The 17,500-nt window shown below is 43.6% G+C and overlaps 2 protein-coding genes across 5 annotated transcripts in view; one reads left to right on the plus strand and one right to left on the minus strand.

Moving 5' to 3' along the window:
- Nucleotides 1–15,663, minus strand: part of nf2a (NF2, moesin-ezrin-radixin like (MERLIN) tumor suppressor a) — a 34,298-nt gene extending 18,635 nt beyond the window's left edge. For all 3 annotated transcript variants that reach the window (XM_062542676.1, XM_062542675.1, XM_062542673.1), the window contains exons 1-8: nt 14,804–15,663; nt 9,573–9,698; nt 9,294–9,416; nt 4,259–4,342; nt 1,486–1,554; nt 974–1,056; nt 595–670; nt 30–164 (exon numbers count right to left, since the gene is read on the minus strand). In XM_062542676.1, coding sequence (XP_062398660.1) covers nt 30–164; nt 595–670; nt 974–1,056; nt 1,486–1,554; nt 4,259–4,342; nt 9,294–9,416; nt 9,573–9,698; nt 14,804–14,914 — 807 coding nt within the window. In that variant the 5' untranslated portion in view covers nt 14,915–15,663. The remainder of the gene's footprint in view (nt 1–29; nt 165–594; nt 671–973; nt 1,057–1,485; nt 1,555–4,258; nt 4,343–9,293; nt 9,417–9,572; nt 9,699–14,803) is intronic.
- Nucleotides 15,664–16,103: 440 nt separating this feature from the next.
- fbxo21 (F-box protein 21) overlaps nt 16,104–17,500 on the plus strand; it is a 7,816-nt gene continuing 6,419 nt past the window's right edge. The window contains exons 1-3 of one of the 2 annotated variants that reach the window (XM_062542678.1): nt 16,104–16,357; nt 16,882–17,017; nt 17,369–17,463. In XM_062542678.1, coding sequence (XP_062398662.1) covers nt 16,134–16,357; nt 16,882–17,017; nt 17,369–17,463 — 455 coding nt within the window. In that variant the 5' untranslated portion in view covers nt 16,104–16,133. Of the gene's footprint in view, nt 16,358–16,881; nt 17,018–17,353; nt 17,464–17,500 lie in introns of both variants that reach the window. The other variant, XM_062542677.1, reaches the window with a different exon arrangement.

A 17,500-nucleotide genomic window follows, 5' to 3' on the forward strand; every position in this document is an offset into this window, starting at 1 on the left:
TGGCTGATCGCAGGAGGAGGCTAACGTACCTCTTTATCGCTGTAGGAGATGTTGCGGATTTCGTTCCAGAGGAAGGAGATTTTGGGGGTGAGTTTGTTGTCTGGGTCGTAGATATGCAATCCCACTGCATCCACACCCAGCAACAGGTTGGTTCCCTTTTTATTCTATGCACAGAGATCACAGAAGGAACAGGTCAATATGTGTTCACTGAGGTATTGCCTTCACAGTAACACTCTCTGAGCACGTCTTTCTGTTGAGCTGTAAGAAAGACCAATCAACCTAAACAAATCTGCACCTTTCAGGTTGTATGTTGACGACACTGATGCTAAAAGCAACATAAATGTGTTTAGGGTAGATCTCTGACATCTCTATAATCAAAGTAACTGCAATGGTGGGGGGTGGGAGTGTGAAAGCACATTTGCTGGGGGTTTACTAACTTTGACGTAAATGGATGGGAACAACAAAGGGCCTGATTGCACATTCACTTCCACCCAAGCGCTCAGGAGCAGACGGAGCTCACTCAACTCCTCCTGCGAGCAGGGGGGGGATCAGACACTCACCTAGACTCAGCGTCAGGTGGGAGAGTCACCTTACCCTAATGAAGAAGTAATTGACCCCATACATCTCCAGGTCCTGAGCAATTTTCAAGTACTCCATCTCCGCTTCATCCCTGGTTCAGAGAATGGGAAATCAGCCTCGGCGTGAAGTGAAGGGCATCACAGTGCAGGATGAAAAGTGCAGCCATTAGCGGCTTATTTGCCATTTATTGAACTGGAACACAGAATCACTGGCTCGCTTGTATTAATTGGACGTTCTCCAAAAGGTCAGACATTAAAGATCTCGCCGCACGCACTCACACCGAGCGCAGCGATGCATCCATCATACAGGAACAGTCGGAACAGGCTCAACGCTGGTGCTGCCGCGGGCAACGCATGCTGATGTGATGTGGATTCCGGAATATTCCGCTACTGACCTGGTTCTCCCGCGGTGTTCGGCGTAGCAGGCCGTGATCCTCTCCTCCCACATCTCCGGAGTCATCTGGTACAGGTTGATCACCTGGACACAGGATTGGATTGGATTGGATAGTCTTTAAGCACAAACACACTCAATCAAACCAAAAACATGAGGACATAACACACACACATATTCAAAATAATGTACAATCACACACACTTGTTGAAGACTGTAGTATGTTCCAGATTGAATGTAAACATAAGCAATGATAAACAAAAAACAGTTGACATGTGACTTGTTATGAAACCCAACAGTTGGGACAAATCTTATGCATCTGTTAGGCCACTGACGCATAGCATTTGAACTGTACTGCACTCGTCTGATGCTGCCGTTGTTACTTGGCTGGAATTCAGTGGTTTGGTGGGTGTCCAAGGGGAGAATGGGTCTGGAATGGCTGGTGTGGCACCTTTGCGCATCTGGCCCAGACGGCCGGAATGAGGACAGGACAGCAAAATGATGAATGATTCTCACCCTCTTTGGTAGAAGTTCCTCCTGAGCCAAGAAGCCTGGTTTGTGAACGTTAGGGTCATAATCCCCATACTGCAGGGTAGAGAGAGACAGAGAGAGAGAGAGAGAGAGAGAGAGAGAGAGAGAGACAGAGGCAGAGACAGACAGAGAGAGAGAGAGAGAGAGAGAGAGAGAGAGAGGAGGAGGGGAAGAAAGAAAGGGAAGAAAAGCAAATCTTCAAAAAGAGTGGAGACATGCTGGCAAATACAACTAGCAAATTATGCAAAACAAATGGGGTCAGTCATTAATCAATGAAGAGAATCATTCCATTTTTTCTACACACATTAGGCACCCAAGTCGTCAGAAAATAATGTCATTAAACTGTTTCATTAGGCCATGCCGAGACGTGACTAATGCCTCACTGGTTGATGCCTCCATGGGAATTGAATACATTTGGGGCCAAAAGTTTTTCGAGGACAGAGAGCAAATGATCATTCTGCATCTTTTGGGAACACAACAGTAACCGAAAGCTACAAAGCCAGGTATTTTCATTTTAATTTTACATCGCAACAATCTTCTCGTTTCTAACACGAAGAGCCATGTGATCGGCATTGGCTTTCAATGCCATCAGAGTGATGATTCAATGCACTGAACAATGGAGCCAGTGGGGACACTTGAGTGGGGCGGTGGCAGTGTAATGACTAAGGAACTAGTCTAGTCTGATCTAGTGTGCAATAGCCTGAAAGCTGTGGGTTCAATTCCCAGCTTCCACCGTTGAGCCCTTGAGCAAGACACACCTATTCAGTCCTACTTGTCTCCATCACACTCCCCACAACACTCACCCACTGGATATCTCTCTCTACCCCCCAACCCCCAACTCCCCACCCGCAACCCCCCACACCACTCCATACTCACCCACTGGCTGCCCCCCCAACCCCAACCCCACCCCCACCCCCAACCCCACCCTCACGGACACATCTCTTCATCGACTCACCACAACACCCTCAGCCACTGGATGTCTCTTTCTGGAGGCTCTCCTGGCTGCTAGAGTGTTTCTGTAGGGTGGGAGCAGCTGTTGTCTCAAACTGGCTGTCAAACCTCGGAGAGAGGAGCAGTGTGTGGCTGTGCTGTGCATGCCAAGCAGCCCGCACTGTATCCACACCTGCTCAAATAGCAGCACTCTCGCGCTCTCTCTCTCTCTCTCTCTCTCTCTTTCCCTCCCATCTCTCCCTCCACCCCATCTCTCCCTATCTCTCTCTATCTCTCCCCCATATCTCTCCTTCTCTTTCTTTCATCCCCTCTTGTTTTTCTCTCTCTCCCTCCCTCTCTCCTCATCAGTCTCTCTCGATCTCTCTCCCTTCCTCTTCCTTTTTTTGTCTCCTCATCTCACTTTCCATTTGCTGGCATTATTTCTTCTTGTCCATACCTCTGCCTAACCACGTAATCTCCTTCTACAACTTTTAAGGATCCCCTGGGGAATGTTCCACGAGACGAATGACCCACTTCTACCTCCTCCTCCTCCTCCTCCTGCTCTTCCCCCGACTGCCTTTAATGAAGAACCAGTGAGTGTTTACGATCCCTCACCTAGACATACATATTTCCGCTCATTTCAGCGGCCATTTCCTCTCCTCGACTCACTCATCCTCATAACTGTTCACAGGAACAAAGAAAGACATGCTGCCTCAACCACCAAAAAGTGTACATTTCTACCGCACTGTCAAACAGCCCCCCCCCCCAATCACACACACACACACACGCACGCACGCACGCACGCACGCACGCACGCACGCACGCACGCACGCACGCACGCACACAATCCAGGAAACAATTAGAGAGATTTCTGCTGGCATTAACTAGGATCTTCTAGAGTGGAAGTGCTGCAAAAGGGGAATTTGCACAAAGTAAAACTTTGCATTTAATTTATGTGAAGCACTTCCTTTTCTCCTTTTCTCTCTCTCTCTCCCTCCCTTTCTCACAAGACCGACTGTCTTTGGCCATTAATGAGTAACTGGCTCCAGCGCCCGATTGTGTATTCCATTCATGCGCTCCTCGGGGCCTCTTTGCTGTTCTGTTAATAAATTACCAATTAATACGGCAGGGAGAGAAGCGTTCAGAGAAGCAACTATCCCTCACAAAGGGACATTAAATGGCCAGTGGATCTTTTTTCTCTCCGTAATCCCTACACACACACACACACACACACACACACACACAAAGGAGCATGCACTAAAGCTAAGGCAGTGAAGTGATAGCTCCTCTTCACTGGCCTGGCCAACTAGCCGCATATGTAGCTGGAGGTGCACAACCTAAATTGACAGGAAGTAAACAGAGGTGAGGCTTATAGCAGTGTGGATGTTTTGGGGGTCTGTATTGTGCCATGTCTGATTTGAGTTGCTTGACCAGAGAGTGGGAATAGAGGTGATTAGTGGCTTACAGGCAAACGTGTCCACGCGTCAGGAGGCCTCCAAATTGGCCACAGGTGAGGGATGTGTGTGTGTGTGTGTGTGTGTGTGTGTGTGTGTGTGTGTGCTAATGAAAGCCTTTCTATAAATCCACTGCTTCTTGTAGCACCACAGACTGTCAGTCAAACTGACAGCCAGTTTGGGAATCTACCCCCCCCCCCCACTCCCACTTTTTGGTCCAATTTCACTTCTACACACCCCAGACAGTTTGACGAGATCCACACACAGACCCTTTAGAAAAACATACTCTAGAAGCGCCGGTAAACAGATGGTTCCTGTCAGACGGGGCCTGGTTTTACTGGAGCTTAAAGGGCGTTGTTAGCGAGGGGTCTGACCTTTGCTTGGACGGCGTAGGAGGCTAGGAGCACGGACGCTTCAGGGGGACAGTAGATTTCCTCCTCCAGGATCTTCCTCTTCACCTGTGTGTGTGTGTGTGTGGGGGGGGGGTGGGGGGGGGGCAGGGCAGAGATTACTTCACTGGCAGTCAAAACAAAGCTTGGGTATTGAGATGGATTACAGAACAAATAATAAAAAAAAAATGAAAAAAAGCGCAACCTAAGCTGAAGCCGCCCATGCAAGACCCAAACAAATGAACAGCCAGGAGAGAATAGGATTACATTAGACAGGGTTATTCAGTCAGCACTTATGTAAGCGTAGAAAAAAACAGCTTTACAAACACAGCACACTTTAGTAAATATAAGATTTAAAGATGCCCCCTGGTAAAAATAAAATGTTCAATCTTGTAATACTTGAAATTAGCAATCAATGTCAAGGTCAAAGATTTCTGCCACCAAACACAGCCCAGGTGGGGCAATTTAGGCATTAGTCCATTAATGGGTACAGAGTGAATCCTGAGCACCTGGGGATGGGATAATTCTTCATAAATACACAACCAAACCAGATCACGTGACAGCTGCAGCAGCGAATATCAGGTGAACAATGTGTGGAGAGTGGGCGGGGACAGATGGATTCCATTTCCCAAAATAAGGAAGAAGGTGTGAAGTTATGTTTCAGCCAGGGACGTTAGACTTGTATTGGTCAGTGGGACCAGTATGTTGCAATGAGACCTCTTGGGGGCCATCATTGTTCATTCTCATAATCATTGTCATCTTTATGCATGGGTATCAGATTGTTATTTACCTCCGCCAAGGAGGTATATATTTTCATCGGGGACCGGCGTTTGTTTGTTTGTCTGTCTGTTTGTTAGCAAGATAACTCCAATAGTAATGGATGGATTTCGATGACATTTTCAGGGAAAGTCGGACATGACCCAAGGATGGAACGATTCGATTTTGGGAGTGATCCGTAATTCCGTCGGGATTCTGGAGGCGTTTACCTTAGTGGTGTAATGGCATGGTATGGCCACGTGGTGGCGATCTGAATAGTTTTACTGAACATTTTTCGTTCTCTGCATCTTCTTTCCTGAGAATGGTTTGTAGTGCTGTGTTTAATTAATTTATCATATTATAGATATATTGCTTATTACACACATAGTTGGTGACAACTAGATGTGAATATCTGTTTCATTTGTTCTTTCATTTACCCTTCCTATCCAAAACATCCAGGGGCCCATAAGAAACCTGATAGCAGGCTGCATCTGGCTCTTGGGCCATACCTTTGACACACCTGATTAAAGACGAAAAGACAAGTTTCCAAAAAGACAACTTTTTTTTTTTTTTTTTTTTAAAGACAACTTCTGAATGTTCTCTTTAGAGGAACAGAGATCATGAAAAAAAAGAGATTTTGGGGTGCAATACACTGCTGGAGTCCGCCTTTAACAATCACAAAGTTTTTTGCGACCGAAAAAGTATCCAACTATAGAACACAGGCTGCCTTGCCGAGCTGTCTTAATTTGCCACACAGAAACTGACATCTTGACTACTCGCGAGTTGCTCGGCAATTAATTTACATCTGAGGGCTGTTTGGCAGCCATCCAAGAAGTAGGTAGCACGGGTGTCCTTGTGAGACTCCATTAACGCGCCACTGTGTGCAGCCTGCTTTAGACGATAGATGATTTGATTCATTCAGGAGGCCTCCGTTTTGAAACAATGTACACTACCGTTCAAGAGTTTAGAGTCACTTAGAAATGTCCTTGTTTTCGTCATTAATGTTGTGAATGACTGTTGTAGAAAGAAATGCCTGATATTTAATGCAATATCTACATACAGTAAGCATACAGATGTCCATTATCAGCGATCATTCATCCAATGTTCCAAAGTCACAGAAAACAGTGGAGAACCCTTTTGCAAAAATGTAAGCACATAATGCACAAAACAATGCAACTGATCTGATATTCTGAATTTCTAAGTGACCCCAAACTTTTGAACGGCAGTGCATACTGTGCATATGTATATGCTTATATAGCACACTTATATTTGTGTCTAGACCACCAGTCGAATATAATCTAGATGTTCTTATGTCGTACACAACATTTCTTGAAGAGATAATCATGGGAGATGTTATAACGTAACACAGGTTTTTTTGAAGACCAAAATGCTGGTTCGTCCACCTCTCCAGCTGTGTAAGAGTGGACCTACTCTATTCAGCCTCAGCACGGGAATCACTGGGATGTTTCTTCTTTGGATTGGGGATTTTCCTTTGAAGGGAACAAGGCTTTCAGGTATCCTACCGTTAGTGTAATGAGTACTGTGCTCATTACGGATGAGTATGCAGTCACAAAGAGCTGCAGCTGTTCCCTGTTAAGAGCACAGTTTAGTAGATGAGAATAGATCATCTTAAGGGTACTCACTCACTCATCACTCTCCAAAGGGCCGTTCACACCAAGAACGATAAAGGCAAAAATCCATCACTTTAGACAATATGAATGGCAATGTCCACACATAAATTATAAACGATCATATTGGCGAGTGATACTTTTCTTTTGCCGTTGTCTTGGCGTGAACGGCCCTTAACAATCATACCATGAATCAAAGTTGAATGTTACATTTTAATTTATACATATTCTGAATCACTGGTCAATTGGAATGCAAACTAAGGTTATAATTCCTAGTATGATGATGATAAGTAACTGTGGCAGGGCGTAATGTCTAACACTTGGTACTTTTGAGGAAACATCATTTCAACCCTTTTAGGGCCTGCTGTGTCCACCAACTGCATTTTGATGGCTATTTTCTATACAAATCCTATGAAGTTCAGCGTTCCCAGCACTCAGTGCCCTTGGTGGGAAAAAAGGCAAATGCTGACAGTTTTACTCTGCAGTGCCCATAGCGTTGAAAGTTGAAATCTATTCAACTTTTAGAACAGCCTGGGCTCGTCAATGTCACTTCACTCTCGACAATCAATCAAAACGTCGTAACCTGACCACACTAGCAACAATAAATACTTGACTGAAGCGCTCTTTAAAATAAGGTTGAGGAAGCTGTCAGCACAACAAACGCGATTGGTGCACACAGGCCTTAATCAGCAGACAATTCCAGTCCTCCCTCCAGTCCATTCCTCATCACTTTTCCCTTGCAGCACAACAGGACAACAACCGCTGCAAATGTAGACGCAACAGACGACATCTCTACAAATTCAGACACAACACTAAACACTTATTCAAATTCAGACACTAACAGTGTGCTCGTAAAGGAGAAGCAAAATCTAAAAGTAAACACTTCAGTATGACCTCTCCCGATATCACAAAATATCACACACGTTGACTTGTTTCCAGCGCTGCCGCTGCCCTTCAAAATGTAATTACCAGGGAGTGTGAAAAGGTAGCGGCGAAAAGGAAAGCGGCCCCGGCTGCTCGGCTAAATGACCAGCCGTTCCCAATCTGCTTTACAAATACGAGTGAGCGCTCGAGAGCAGCGCGGCAGAGGCTGCGTGGCCCCCTCAGATAAGCAGAGATCCAATTGAGGGGGGGGGGGCATGAAAAGGCAATCTAAACAGACACACACTCCCCGGCGTAGGACCAACGCCACAGCGAGAGCTATTATGGCCGGCAGAATGAAAGCGTTTCAGATTCATATTTCCAGCGGCTGATCACCAGCAATCACATAGTGGGAGGTCACCCGTTACTTGGCTTCTACAGGCCAACGATAAGCCTCTTGGCATATTCTTGTAGTGTCCTTAAGGAAAGCAGAATGGACTTGAAGGTTATAATTCCCTTCTAAAATGTTACAGGGGGGCCGCAGGGTGGGTAATTTATTTAGTATCACCGCAATTTCCTGACTATTAGCCGCGGCTTATACATTGATTTTGCTCAATTTCTTCTGCTATGAGGTTAATACAGAGGGGCCGCTAATATGGTATCAATATGGTTTTGCTTCTTTCAACTTGCACAAAACACAGTCCTGCGGCTTATACACAGTGCGGCTTACATGTGGGAAATTACTGTATTTATTTAATCTATTCATTCATTCATATATGCCTTAAAACACTCGAAAAGACACAGCCAACTTAAGATGGTTTCTTCTTACAGCTGTAGAAAAGTTGAGCTCCTTGTGCAGGAAAGCTGCAGTGAATGAGGTCCCCCCCGTATAGGTGAACTGTGTGCCCTTAATTGGTGATTGATAAATGAGGCCGGTTCAATTAAGGCGCCACGGCTCAGTGACAAATCCATTTCCTTCACGCCGAGGAGAATGGAGCACCTGGCTTTGAGAACAAGACCCCGAAGGATTGGAGAGAAAGGGCAACTCTAATATGCGTTAACATTGATTCCACTTGGCCGAGCACAGTCAGCAGGACAATGCGAGAATACACTATGCCTTTCCAACAAAAAGGCTGGGAGAGAAGCGGGGATTCAAGGTTCAACCACTAGCGCTGGCGTGCACAAGGACATTAGCAAGGGTATCACACCGCATTATTTATCTGCATTTGGGAAGGCCACACTGCCCAAGGATTCCTCCGATTTTTGACTCGTCTGCAGTCCTCAATTAGGGAGAATTTGGTTCATTTTGGTGGACTCCACGATTTTTCAGAGTTCAAGGTTAGATTTCTGTGACTGACATGGGGAGGATGGATAGACACGGTGAGGAAAGATAGAGATGAAAGAACAAAAGAACAGGAGAAAAAGTCTCCACGTTCACTTGAGGCATCACAAACCCTGTGAGATTTCAGCTAGGGAAGACAGTGTCCCAGACATGTCAATCATCCTCAGTTTTTTTACAGACACACTACTTTTGGGCATTACTCTGGACAGGCCAAAATATCAGGAGAGTTAGAAGTTCCAGCAGAAGCCCAGCTCAATGATCAAATCACAGGCAATTGGGACGTTTAAATGAAAGAGATTATGACAAGACTTTCAGCTGAAGGTGGTCATGTGACATGTGAATGTGCCACACACATCACAAAGGCCGGGATGTAGTAGATTTGACTCCTTCCTGTAGTGTTTGAAACTACTTCTGATGGAGGTGAGGAGCTTACCTGCAGGAAAAAAAGGTGTTGGGTGATGTCTTGGACCAGCTCCTCCTCTGCGGTCTCAGGGTAAAACTTGGCCAGGAAGTACAGCATGATGGGTTCTTCTTTAGGCATGTCGTGGTCCAGGACCTGTCAAGAAGACATTTCACAATCACACGGAAGACTTCTCTCTTTTCTGACAGTGCTTCTCTCTTTTCTGACAGAGACATGGTGGTGATCAAACGACTCAAATGACAGATGGACACCTTGATATTTTCTGTCGTTTCAGAGAGCCGAATCCCTTACCTTTTTGTCCATCTTGAGCCAGGCCACGCTGTCTTTGACGCTGTACTGCAGGCCAAAGAACCAGGTTTCCCTCAAGCCTATGGTCCTACAAACCCGATCAAAAAGGTCTTTCCCTTTCCATTTGACCTACGAAAAGACAGAAAAAAGACATTCCCTGTAATAAAAGAATATGGCCAGAATAGCCATAAAAATAACCTCAGCAATATTTACTACTTTTATGTTCACTTTTCTCACCCATCCATGCTACAAAGTAAAGTGCAGACTAAGCTGGATCCATTGATCTGTGTATCAATGATAGGAATTCTGCTCATACTTTCTGAAAGTACAGGCCATTCTTTTACTTTTGTTTTGTTTCCAAATGCTATATAGCTTAAATTTTAATGTAGCCTATTTTTTTTCAATCAGCAAAACAGCAATCATATTGCTTGTTACGTGATTCATTAATCAAAACACAACTGAAACTGTATACATTTCAGATGTATACCTGAAACACACAGTACAATTTGATTATTTTTAATATCCTGACAAATTAATCAATTGCATTATGCATCCCAGCTCTTCACATGCTCATAGCCACCATATTTGTCTGTGTGAGTGTCCATACCAAGCCAAGATGGCCACGTGCCACCAAAGAGCACGAGTTCGTCTACAAAGTCACCGGAGAAGAAAATCAAGTGTTTCACTTGCTCTGAATGTGGGCTTTATCAGTTAATCTTTTATCCGTTTTGTCCAAGACAGGAAAAGAGGGTCGGGGGGCGGAAATGGATTTCCATATTCAATGAGTGAAAGCTGAGAAGCATATCAGATGCACATTCCCAATTAATGCTGCTTTAATCTCAAGCTGCTTCAAATGCAAGAGCAAGGCATGTAGGCTCAGAGGAATTTAAGAGGAGCTTAAAGAGAGAGAAAGGGCGAGAGAGAGCAAGAGAGAGAGAGAGAGAGAGAGAGAGAAAGAAAGAAAGAAAGAAAGAAAGAAAGAGAGAATATATCCATCAGCAGAGAGGAGAAATGTTTCTGGGAGATAGAGGGGACAGTGCCAAGAGAAATGATAACGCTGGCCTGCGGAGTAGGACAGAATGAAAACAGAAGCCGCTCTGCCAAGGTCAAATTCATTTTCACAAACCTTTACGATACCATAACCGTAACAGCAAACCTGACAACTTCAGCAGTTTAAGGAAATTCTACAAATCATGTCTCTGGTGAAAACACTGGGCAGAGATCAAACCGCAAATAGAATTCAACCCAAGAAAACAATTACACTCTAATCACAATGAGTGGACTTCCCACCATGATTTTGTCACTTAGGTCACTTTCATTTGGAGATATTGAACGCTCACCGATTGAAGCTTATAGTGTCACTGTGTTGTCACTGCATTCTCTAGGAAGAACACAGCTATATGCCCTTGTGACAGTCTCGCTATTACAGAATGATTGCATTTAGACATTCCAGTCGATTTAAAAAGATGGCATCATAATAAAAACAAATTAAAGGATAAAAACATTGTCTGAAATAATAATTACCACTTGTCAGCCTTACAAATAAATGAATACGAGTTCTTTCATTCTACTGCGACAGCCTTCATGCCATGTTCATAAATGAAAAGACTAACCAAGTGGCTTTGTACCAATACAAAAAGAGAGTGCATCAGTATTAAAACAGTCCAGCATGTTCACTTCATCAGATAATAGACTAATCTATCTCTTTGAGAAGCTCTTTTGTGTAAACATCGAAATGGCACCTCATTATCTGGTAAATTACCCTGCTACAGCATTGATCCTGTTCACCGGTTTTCGGCATTGGCTTATTAGAAAGCAAGGCGTAACACTGATCAACATTATCCCTCCTTGCATTAGCATTTTACGGCAATAACTTGCCCTGAAGAGTCTAAAAAAAGTGCTTTGGAGCAATGATGGGGATGATATTTTAAATGATCCAATAAGTAAGAAGAACTAAGAACTTTCTGAAACATTATTACTTATTTTTAACAAAAATAAAAATTATAATAAGCTGCAGTTCAGCATGACTTTGAGTACTTAAGGAAAATGAAGGCAAGTGCATCCCTCGGAAGGTCTGCCAGACTGAGAGTCGGCAGAGGCCAATTGAAAAGACTAGAAAATGACAAAAAAGGACAAATTCAGTCAATATCTCCGCCAAATTGGAACAGACCAGAGGCAAAGGCATACCCTTGACTGCACAGTGCCACAGGTCAGATTTGAGAGATGAGTGAAGCAGGCACAGTCAAGAGAGACAGCAAGTCTCCCTGCACGACCATCCCAAGACCCTCTGGTGTACAGTCGCATTCGCTCCAGAATAAGGGTAAGGGGCAAATATGTTTTTTTCCTGCTTTTTTTTCACTGCTGTGATGGTTAAACATAGCATAAGTCATAGGTGTCAATGAAAAATTGAGTAATTTTACAAGGCTTGGAATTTTCTCAATTGAGGGCAAGGCCATTTGGCCTTCAAATGTCGTCACAAAGAGCATTGAGAGAAATAACAGGCCTACATCTAATCTGCTGCCTTTCCTTGGCTCTTGTGTCTCTCCCTGTGCCTCTTGGTCATTCCCCTCTCATTACTCTTCTCCTGTCCCTTGTGTCCATCCTTGTGCATTTCAGTAACCCTGACTGACCATACCCTAACTTTTTAAAGCATTACAGTCTGTATTGCGGCATTCATCCTACGGTTTTCATACGGCCATCTTTGAAAACATTACTTAATCACCATCATTTACTTGCCTCAGGCTGCCTATATTGGATTATGAAGGCTAACCCATAGGCAACTTTGCTTGGGTACATTCCAGTGTCTTTACAGTCATTCTAAATACAGGTAGCTGCCAATTAACCCGGAAGCAAAAAGGCTGCGCAAAAATCGATTGTTTAATCAGAATCGCAATTTTGACTGTACAGCTTCCAGCTTGTATCCCTGTCCCAATGGTTAATCTTTGCCACATTTTTTGTATTCATGTGTCACAGGAGTGTTATGCCTCTTATGCATGTTTACCAATCAGAAGTGGCCCAACTCGAAGCAAAATGTGGAATATTGAACTGCAGCTTGACTTTCATAAGTACATCGCAACTCAGATCACAATCGCAATGAAGAAAATCACAATTCGATATTTTCCCTAAAACCGTGCAGTCATAGGAGTAACTCTACCATAGAGACAGTTAAGTCAGGGCTGCCCATATAGAGCCCATGCATATAGATCTCATAGCAGGAATCTCCCCATACTTCGCCTGCAGAAATTCCTGAACTTTCTGCTGCACACTGAGAGCAACTGGCAACATGCTGCCACCTACTGGCCAACCAGCTGAACAGACGGTGCCTGTGCTGCTCCATCTGAGCAAGTGATGTGGGCTCCCCTCAAGGACAAACAAGAGCTGCTGCCGTCGCACTCGCAGCCGCAGGGTGGTAACGCATTCACCCCGACACAGGAAAACGCAAGGGCACACACACACACTCATCTGGGAGATAAAAGACGTGTGTTTGTGCCATTCTTTGGCGACGGGGTGTTGTGGTGCGGTGGCTCTGATCTGGCATGAGTCAGAACCGGCTTTCAAGTGCTCTGAATAGACCAAAGGCAAGAAAAAAAAAGCATTCCTGCTCTCCACAGCAGATTTCTACTGACGTGTTTGGACAGATATCATTCACGGGGATTGTTCAATTAGATGCATCTGTTCACAGGATTTGCCTACACCGGAGGTCACGTGAACCAACAGACCTTTTCACACATGAGCACAATACACACTCAAAGTTCCTTGAAGAACTAGAGGTCACTCTTATAGATAAAATTCTGAATAAATGAATACCATGGATGCAATGAGACAGTATTCCATTTCATGTCCAAGCCCAGAATGTGTAGAAATAGTAAACAACTGTATCAGTTGCTGCCACCATGTGGAACAAGACTGTAAAGTCAATATACCATCAGTTTAAATGAAAATTAATAATTGAACAACTAAATCATCAATAAAATGTTCCAAAGAATGGAGGAAGGGCAAAGGACCCATCATGATGACATTTTTTAAATGAATACAGCCACATGTGCAATTTCTTGCAGGGGCAAGTGCTATATTCAAGTCATACAGTATACAAAGGAACACAAGAGCCCAGCAGACATTGATAAACTCTAGGACTAGGCATGGCATTTTAATTTTCTTTTATGACAGGCTTGAGTGAATGATTACAATTATTTGACACTGACTGAAGTTGACCGTATTGATTTCTTGGTTGACATTTCACATTTCTTTCTGAAATTCTAGACTGTTGACAACATATGGATGTACTGGATGAGTATGGCTCATTGTAGTCTCAACAGATTTTTTCCTCCCCGAAGCCAAACTAACACACTTCTGGCCTGAATGTTGCTGCTAATTATCTCTCCTCATTAGGCTAAGAACTTGAGGACAGAAGACGGCACACTGAGGAAGAAACAAGAAGGGCGAAAGAGGGCCAAGTACCCTGAGACAACACCGGCCAATGTGGGTGACGTTCACTCAGAGGGAAATTGCCATACACTGCCACATCTCCATCTGTTCAGCTGGTAATTGAAACACTTCCCGAGTTGGTCTTGAGCCACACATTTCTTGTCATTATCCTCATAAGAACTGAGAAAATATGTATGGACAGCTTAGCTCAAGAACTCCTCACAGTCTGGTGGCTTGGGCTCTCTTCTGGAGCCAGCCCTGAAGATGCTGATGGCAAGATGTTCATTTGGCAAAGACAAGCCCATGAACTGTATTTGTGAATAGTATGTGCCTGCTTGGTTTGGTTAGTCTACCTCAACAAGTGCTCATCCTCTCCACTAAACACTGCTGGCCACTGGTTAACTTACCACTAGCTTGGCAGGATGGGAACACCCAGGCTATTACCACATTAAATCAAGTCAATGATCTCTTATGCAAGTGGGCACAGAGGCACTACTCCTTTAATGTTAAACTGCTAGCCTGCTACAGTGCAACAAGATATCGTAGAAGTAACCTACGTAAATTGTCATACAGAGTAGGCTTACTTTCTCATACTTCTGAAACGCTTCGATCTCAAAACAGATTTAACACAATCACTACGTAGAATAAGTGCTGGGTCCCCCCCAACAATTAGTTAGTTATGTCTGGGTGAATAGAACAGTAATGAAAGTGAGCACACAGAAACAGAGGGATACTTTGTTTACATATGCTAGTCTTTTTTTTTTTTTATCTATGACAGAGGCGCAGGTAAATAAAGCAAGTTAACTCACCTCGCAGCTGAATTCCATATCTGCGTCCATGGTCGCTATTTGAACGTTAAATGTCTTGGGTTGCTTTCTTCGCAAAGACAGTCCCATTTTTGATGCTATAGCGCTTGCCATTGTAATTTCAGTATCACAATGGTGTAACGTGAACTTAGCTACCTGTTGTTTCAATTAAGCACCTTGTTATCTCAAACATCAAATGCTTCATCAAATACACTCAATTACACTCAACGTGGACAAGCCAAAGTTAGCTGCCCAATGCATTATGCTTAAATATTTCTCTGGCCTGGTTTCACAAATGAAGCTTCATTCGATCACCAAACATTAGCTAGCTGATTACTGCTCTTCAATATCCAGCTAGCTGTTTAGCAAGCTTCTTCCCAATTTCCCAATATATAACGTTTAACGTTCACTAAGTCTGACATAATCCCATTGCATAAAACCAAATCATCTAGTTCGTCTATCAAACATAAGCACATTAACGTACATCAGGGTAACAGTAGTATAACAAACGAACTAGGCTGTTTGAACATTTGATAGCAAGCTAGTTAGCGAGATGGTCTAATTTATGCATGGAAAAGTTAGCCAACCTAGCTATCCTAGTTCTCTCTGACACACTGCTAGCAAGCTCGGTACTCTTGTTACAAGGTGCTGAATTGAACAGGTAACGAGCTATCATCATGTTGACCAAACTAAATTAACGTACGCATGTTATTTGCCCTAAAAGCAAGTACATGTCAACAATGCTGTCTGAAAGGGATTGCGGCGTTTCGATGCATCTTCGTTACATTTTTTAGCGTTTACCTAGAAAGCTACGTGCCAGCTACACCTAACCTCCAGTCGCTGTTCTGTTCCGGTAATTTTACAGTTTCCATAATGCTGCCGGGCTAAGAAGACTGAATCAACAGAAAATAACATGAACTTCCAATGTCTGGACGATATCAGTAGTTTGAACACTACTTGTGAAGGAAATGGTAATACAGTTGTAATTTAAATTATTTGACTGTTTTATCTATCAGACTAGATAATTTAGGAAATGTGGGATTACTGAAATTCAAATGCTGCATTTGTTTTTGATTAACACAAACATCTCTGCTCAAAAGATGTAGATGTGGCAATAATCAGGCTTTTAGGCATGAATGCATGCATGCATTTTATATATTGCTCTGTTTTATTTGCCTATTACTTCTATTTCCATTCGACTACATGAAAGTTTTTTAGCAACACAAACTTTACGGTGTCATCGCATAGTTCCCACGTGCTTCAAATCGGTCAGCCCCCTGCGCCACTTCGGGGCGGTGCTTCAACTATGAGGTAATCGTGGTAAACATAAAACATGGCGTCGCCTGGAGCTGGAGAACGACGTCCAGTGTCAAGCGAAATTATTATCGAGAGAGACAAGAAAAAATTAACAGATTTACCTGCTGAATTGTTAGAATATATTTTGTGCTTCCCTGTCCTCAACTACGTCGACATTTTGAGCGTGTCTTGTACCTGCAAGCGACTACATGATGTGTGCTATGGCAGGGGGAAGGTCTGGGGGCATCAATTCAAACTGAGGTAAAATAGCACATCGAACTTCTCAATGCAAGAACCAGAGAATGGTATGCAATGCAGTCTGAAATCAAATCAGCTGGTCACAGAAATACCTATCTCGATGCAAGCAACACCGTATGCGACATTGTGGTTTGCTAGCTGCGAGCTAACTGTAAAGCCGCTGCTGTCATTCTGCTGATGCACCAAATTCAACAGCACACTGTGCTAGCCACAGCGGGATAGGTAGCAGGCTTGCTATTTTAGTAGCGACGCTAGATTTTAGGTTGCTAGCCAGATTTACCTATGTACGTACATAAAGTGCTTGTTGTTGTTTACTTTTTGTCTGTAAACTGTCTGTTCAAGTGACCTTGACTTTCTAGGATAATGCGGTTTAACGTAACATGCTAGCTAGCTAAAAATGACAAGTTAAAGGTGAATTACTCAGCTTGCTTCCGCCAGTTACACCAGAGATGACTAGCTGTTGAATGAACTCATACAAACCAGTGTGAAAATCATGTTTGACTTGTGCTATTCTGTATGTTTGTCAGATGGCCAAGGCTGCAGAAGAATTATCGTCATAACGAATCTCATGACTGGCTGAAAGAATACAGGACCAGATATATCGTTGGTCTACAAATACGGAGAACAGTTGTATCCATATCGAAGCGATTCTTCACAGAAGTTGTAAGAATCTTATTGCTATGCATTATCACTGTAATAAGTCAAGCTGATCGAAAAATGTGTATTTGCTTCCGTTTTAAGCTTTTGTGATGGGGGAAATGGACCATGCTCTTTAGTGTTAACCTACTTAAGTATGGGGCGGTGGTAGCGCAGTGGGTTCAATTCCTGCCTTCCACTGTTGTGCCCTTGAGCAAGGCTCTTAACCCCAAGTTGCTCTGGGGAGAATGGCCCTTGTATGGCATGTGTAGTACATCACTTTGGATAAAAAGCGTCTGTTTAATGAGTAAATGTCAATGTGATGAGTGATTGTTGTGACTAACCCAAGGATCTGTAACTCAGCCTTGCGTTGGTCAGGTCCTGGGGGACAGCTTTGCAGAGATTGAGTCCTTAGGTGCCCCAGAGCACTTCTGTGAAGATGAGCTGCTCTCAATACTTAACACTGATAAAAGGTCAGTAGTTGTTTTTCTGTCTTGTTGGCTGTAAAAA

The sequence above is a fragment of the Sardina pilchardus genome, chromosome 8 (genome assembly GCF_963854185.1).
Source record: "Sardina pilchardus chromosome 8, fSarPil1.1, whole genome shotgun sequence".
Lineage (NCBI taxonomy): Eukaryota > Metazoa > Chordata > Actinopteri > Clupeiformes > Clupeidae > Sardina > Sardina pilchardus.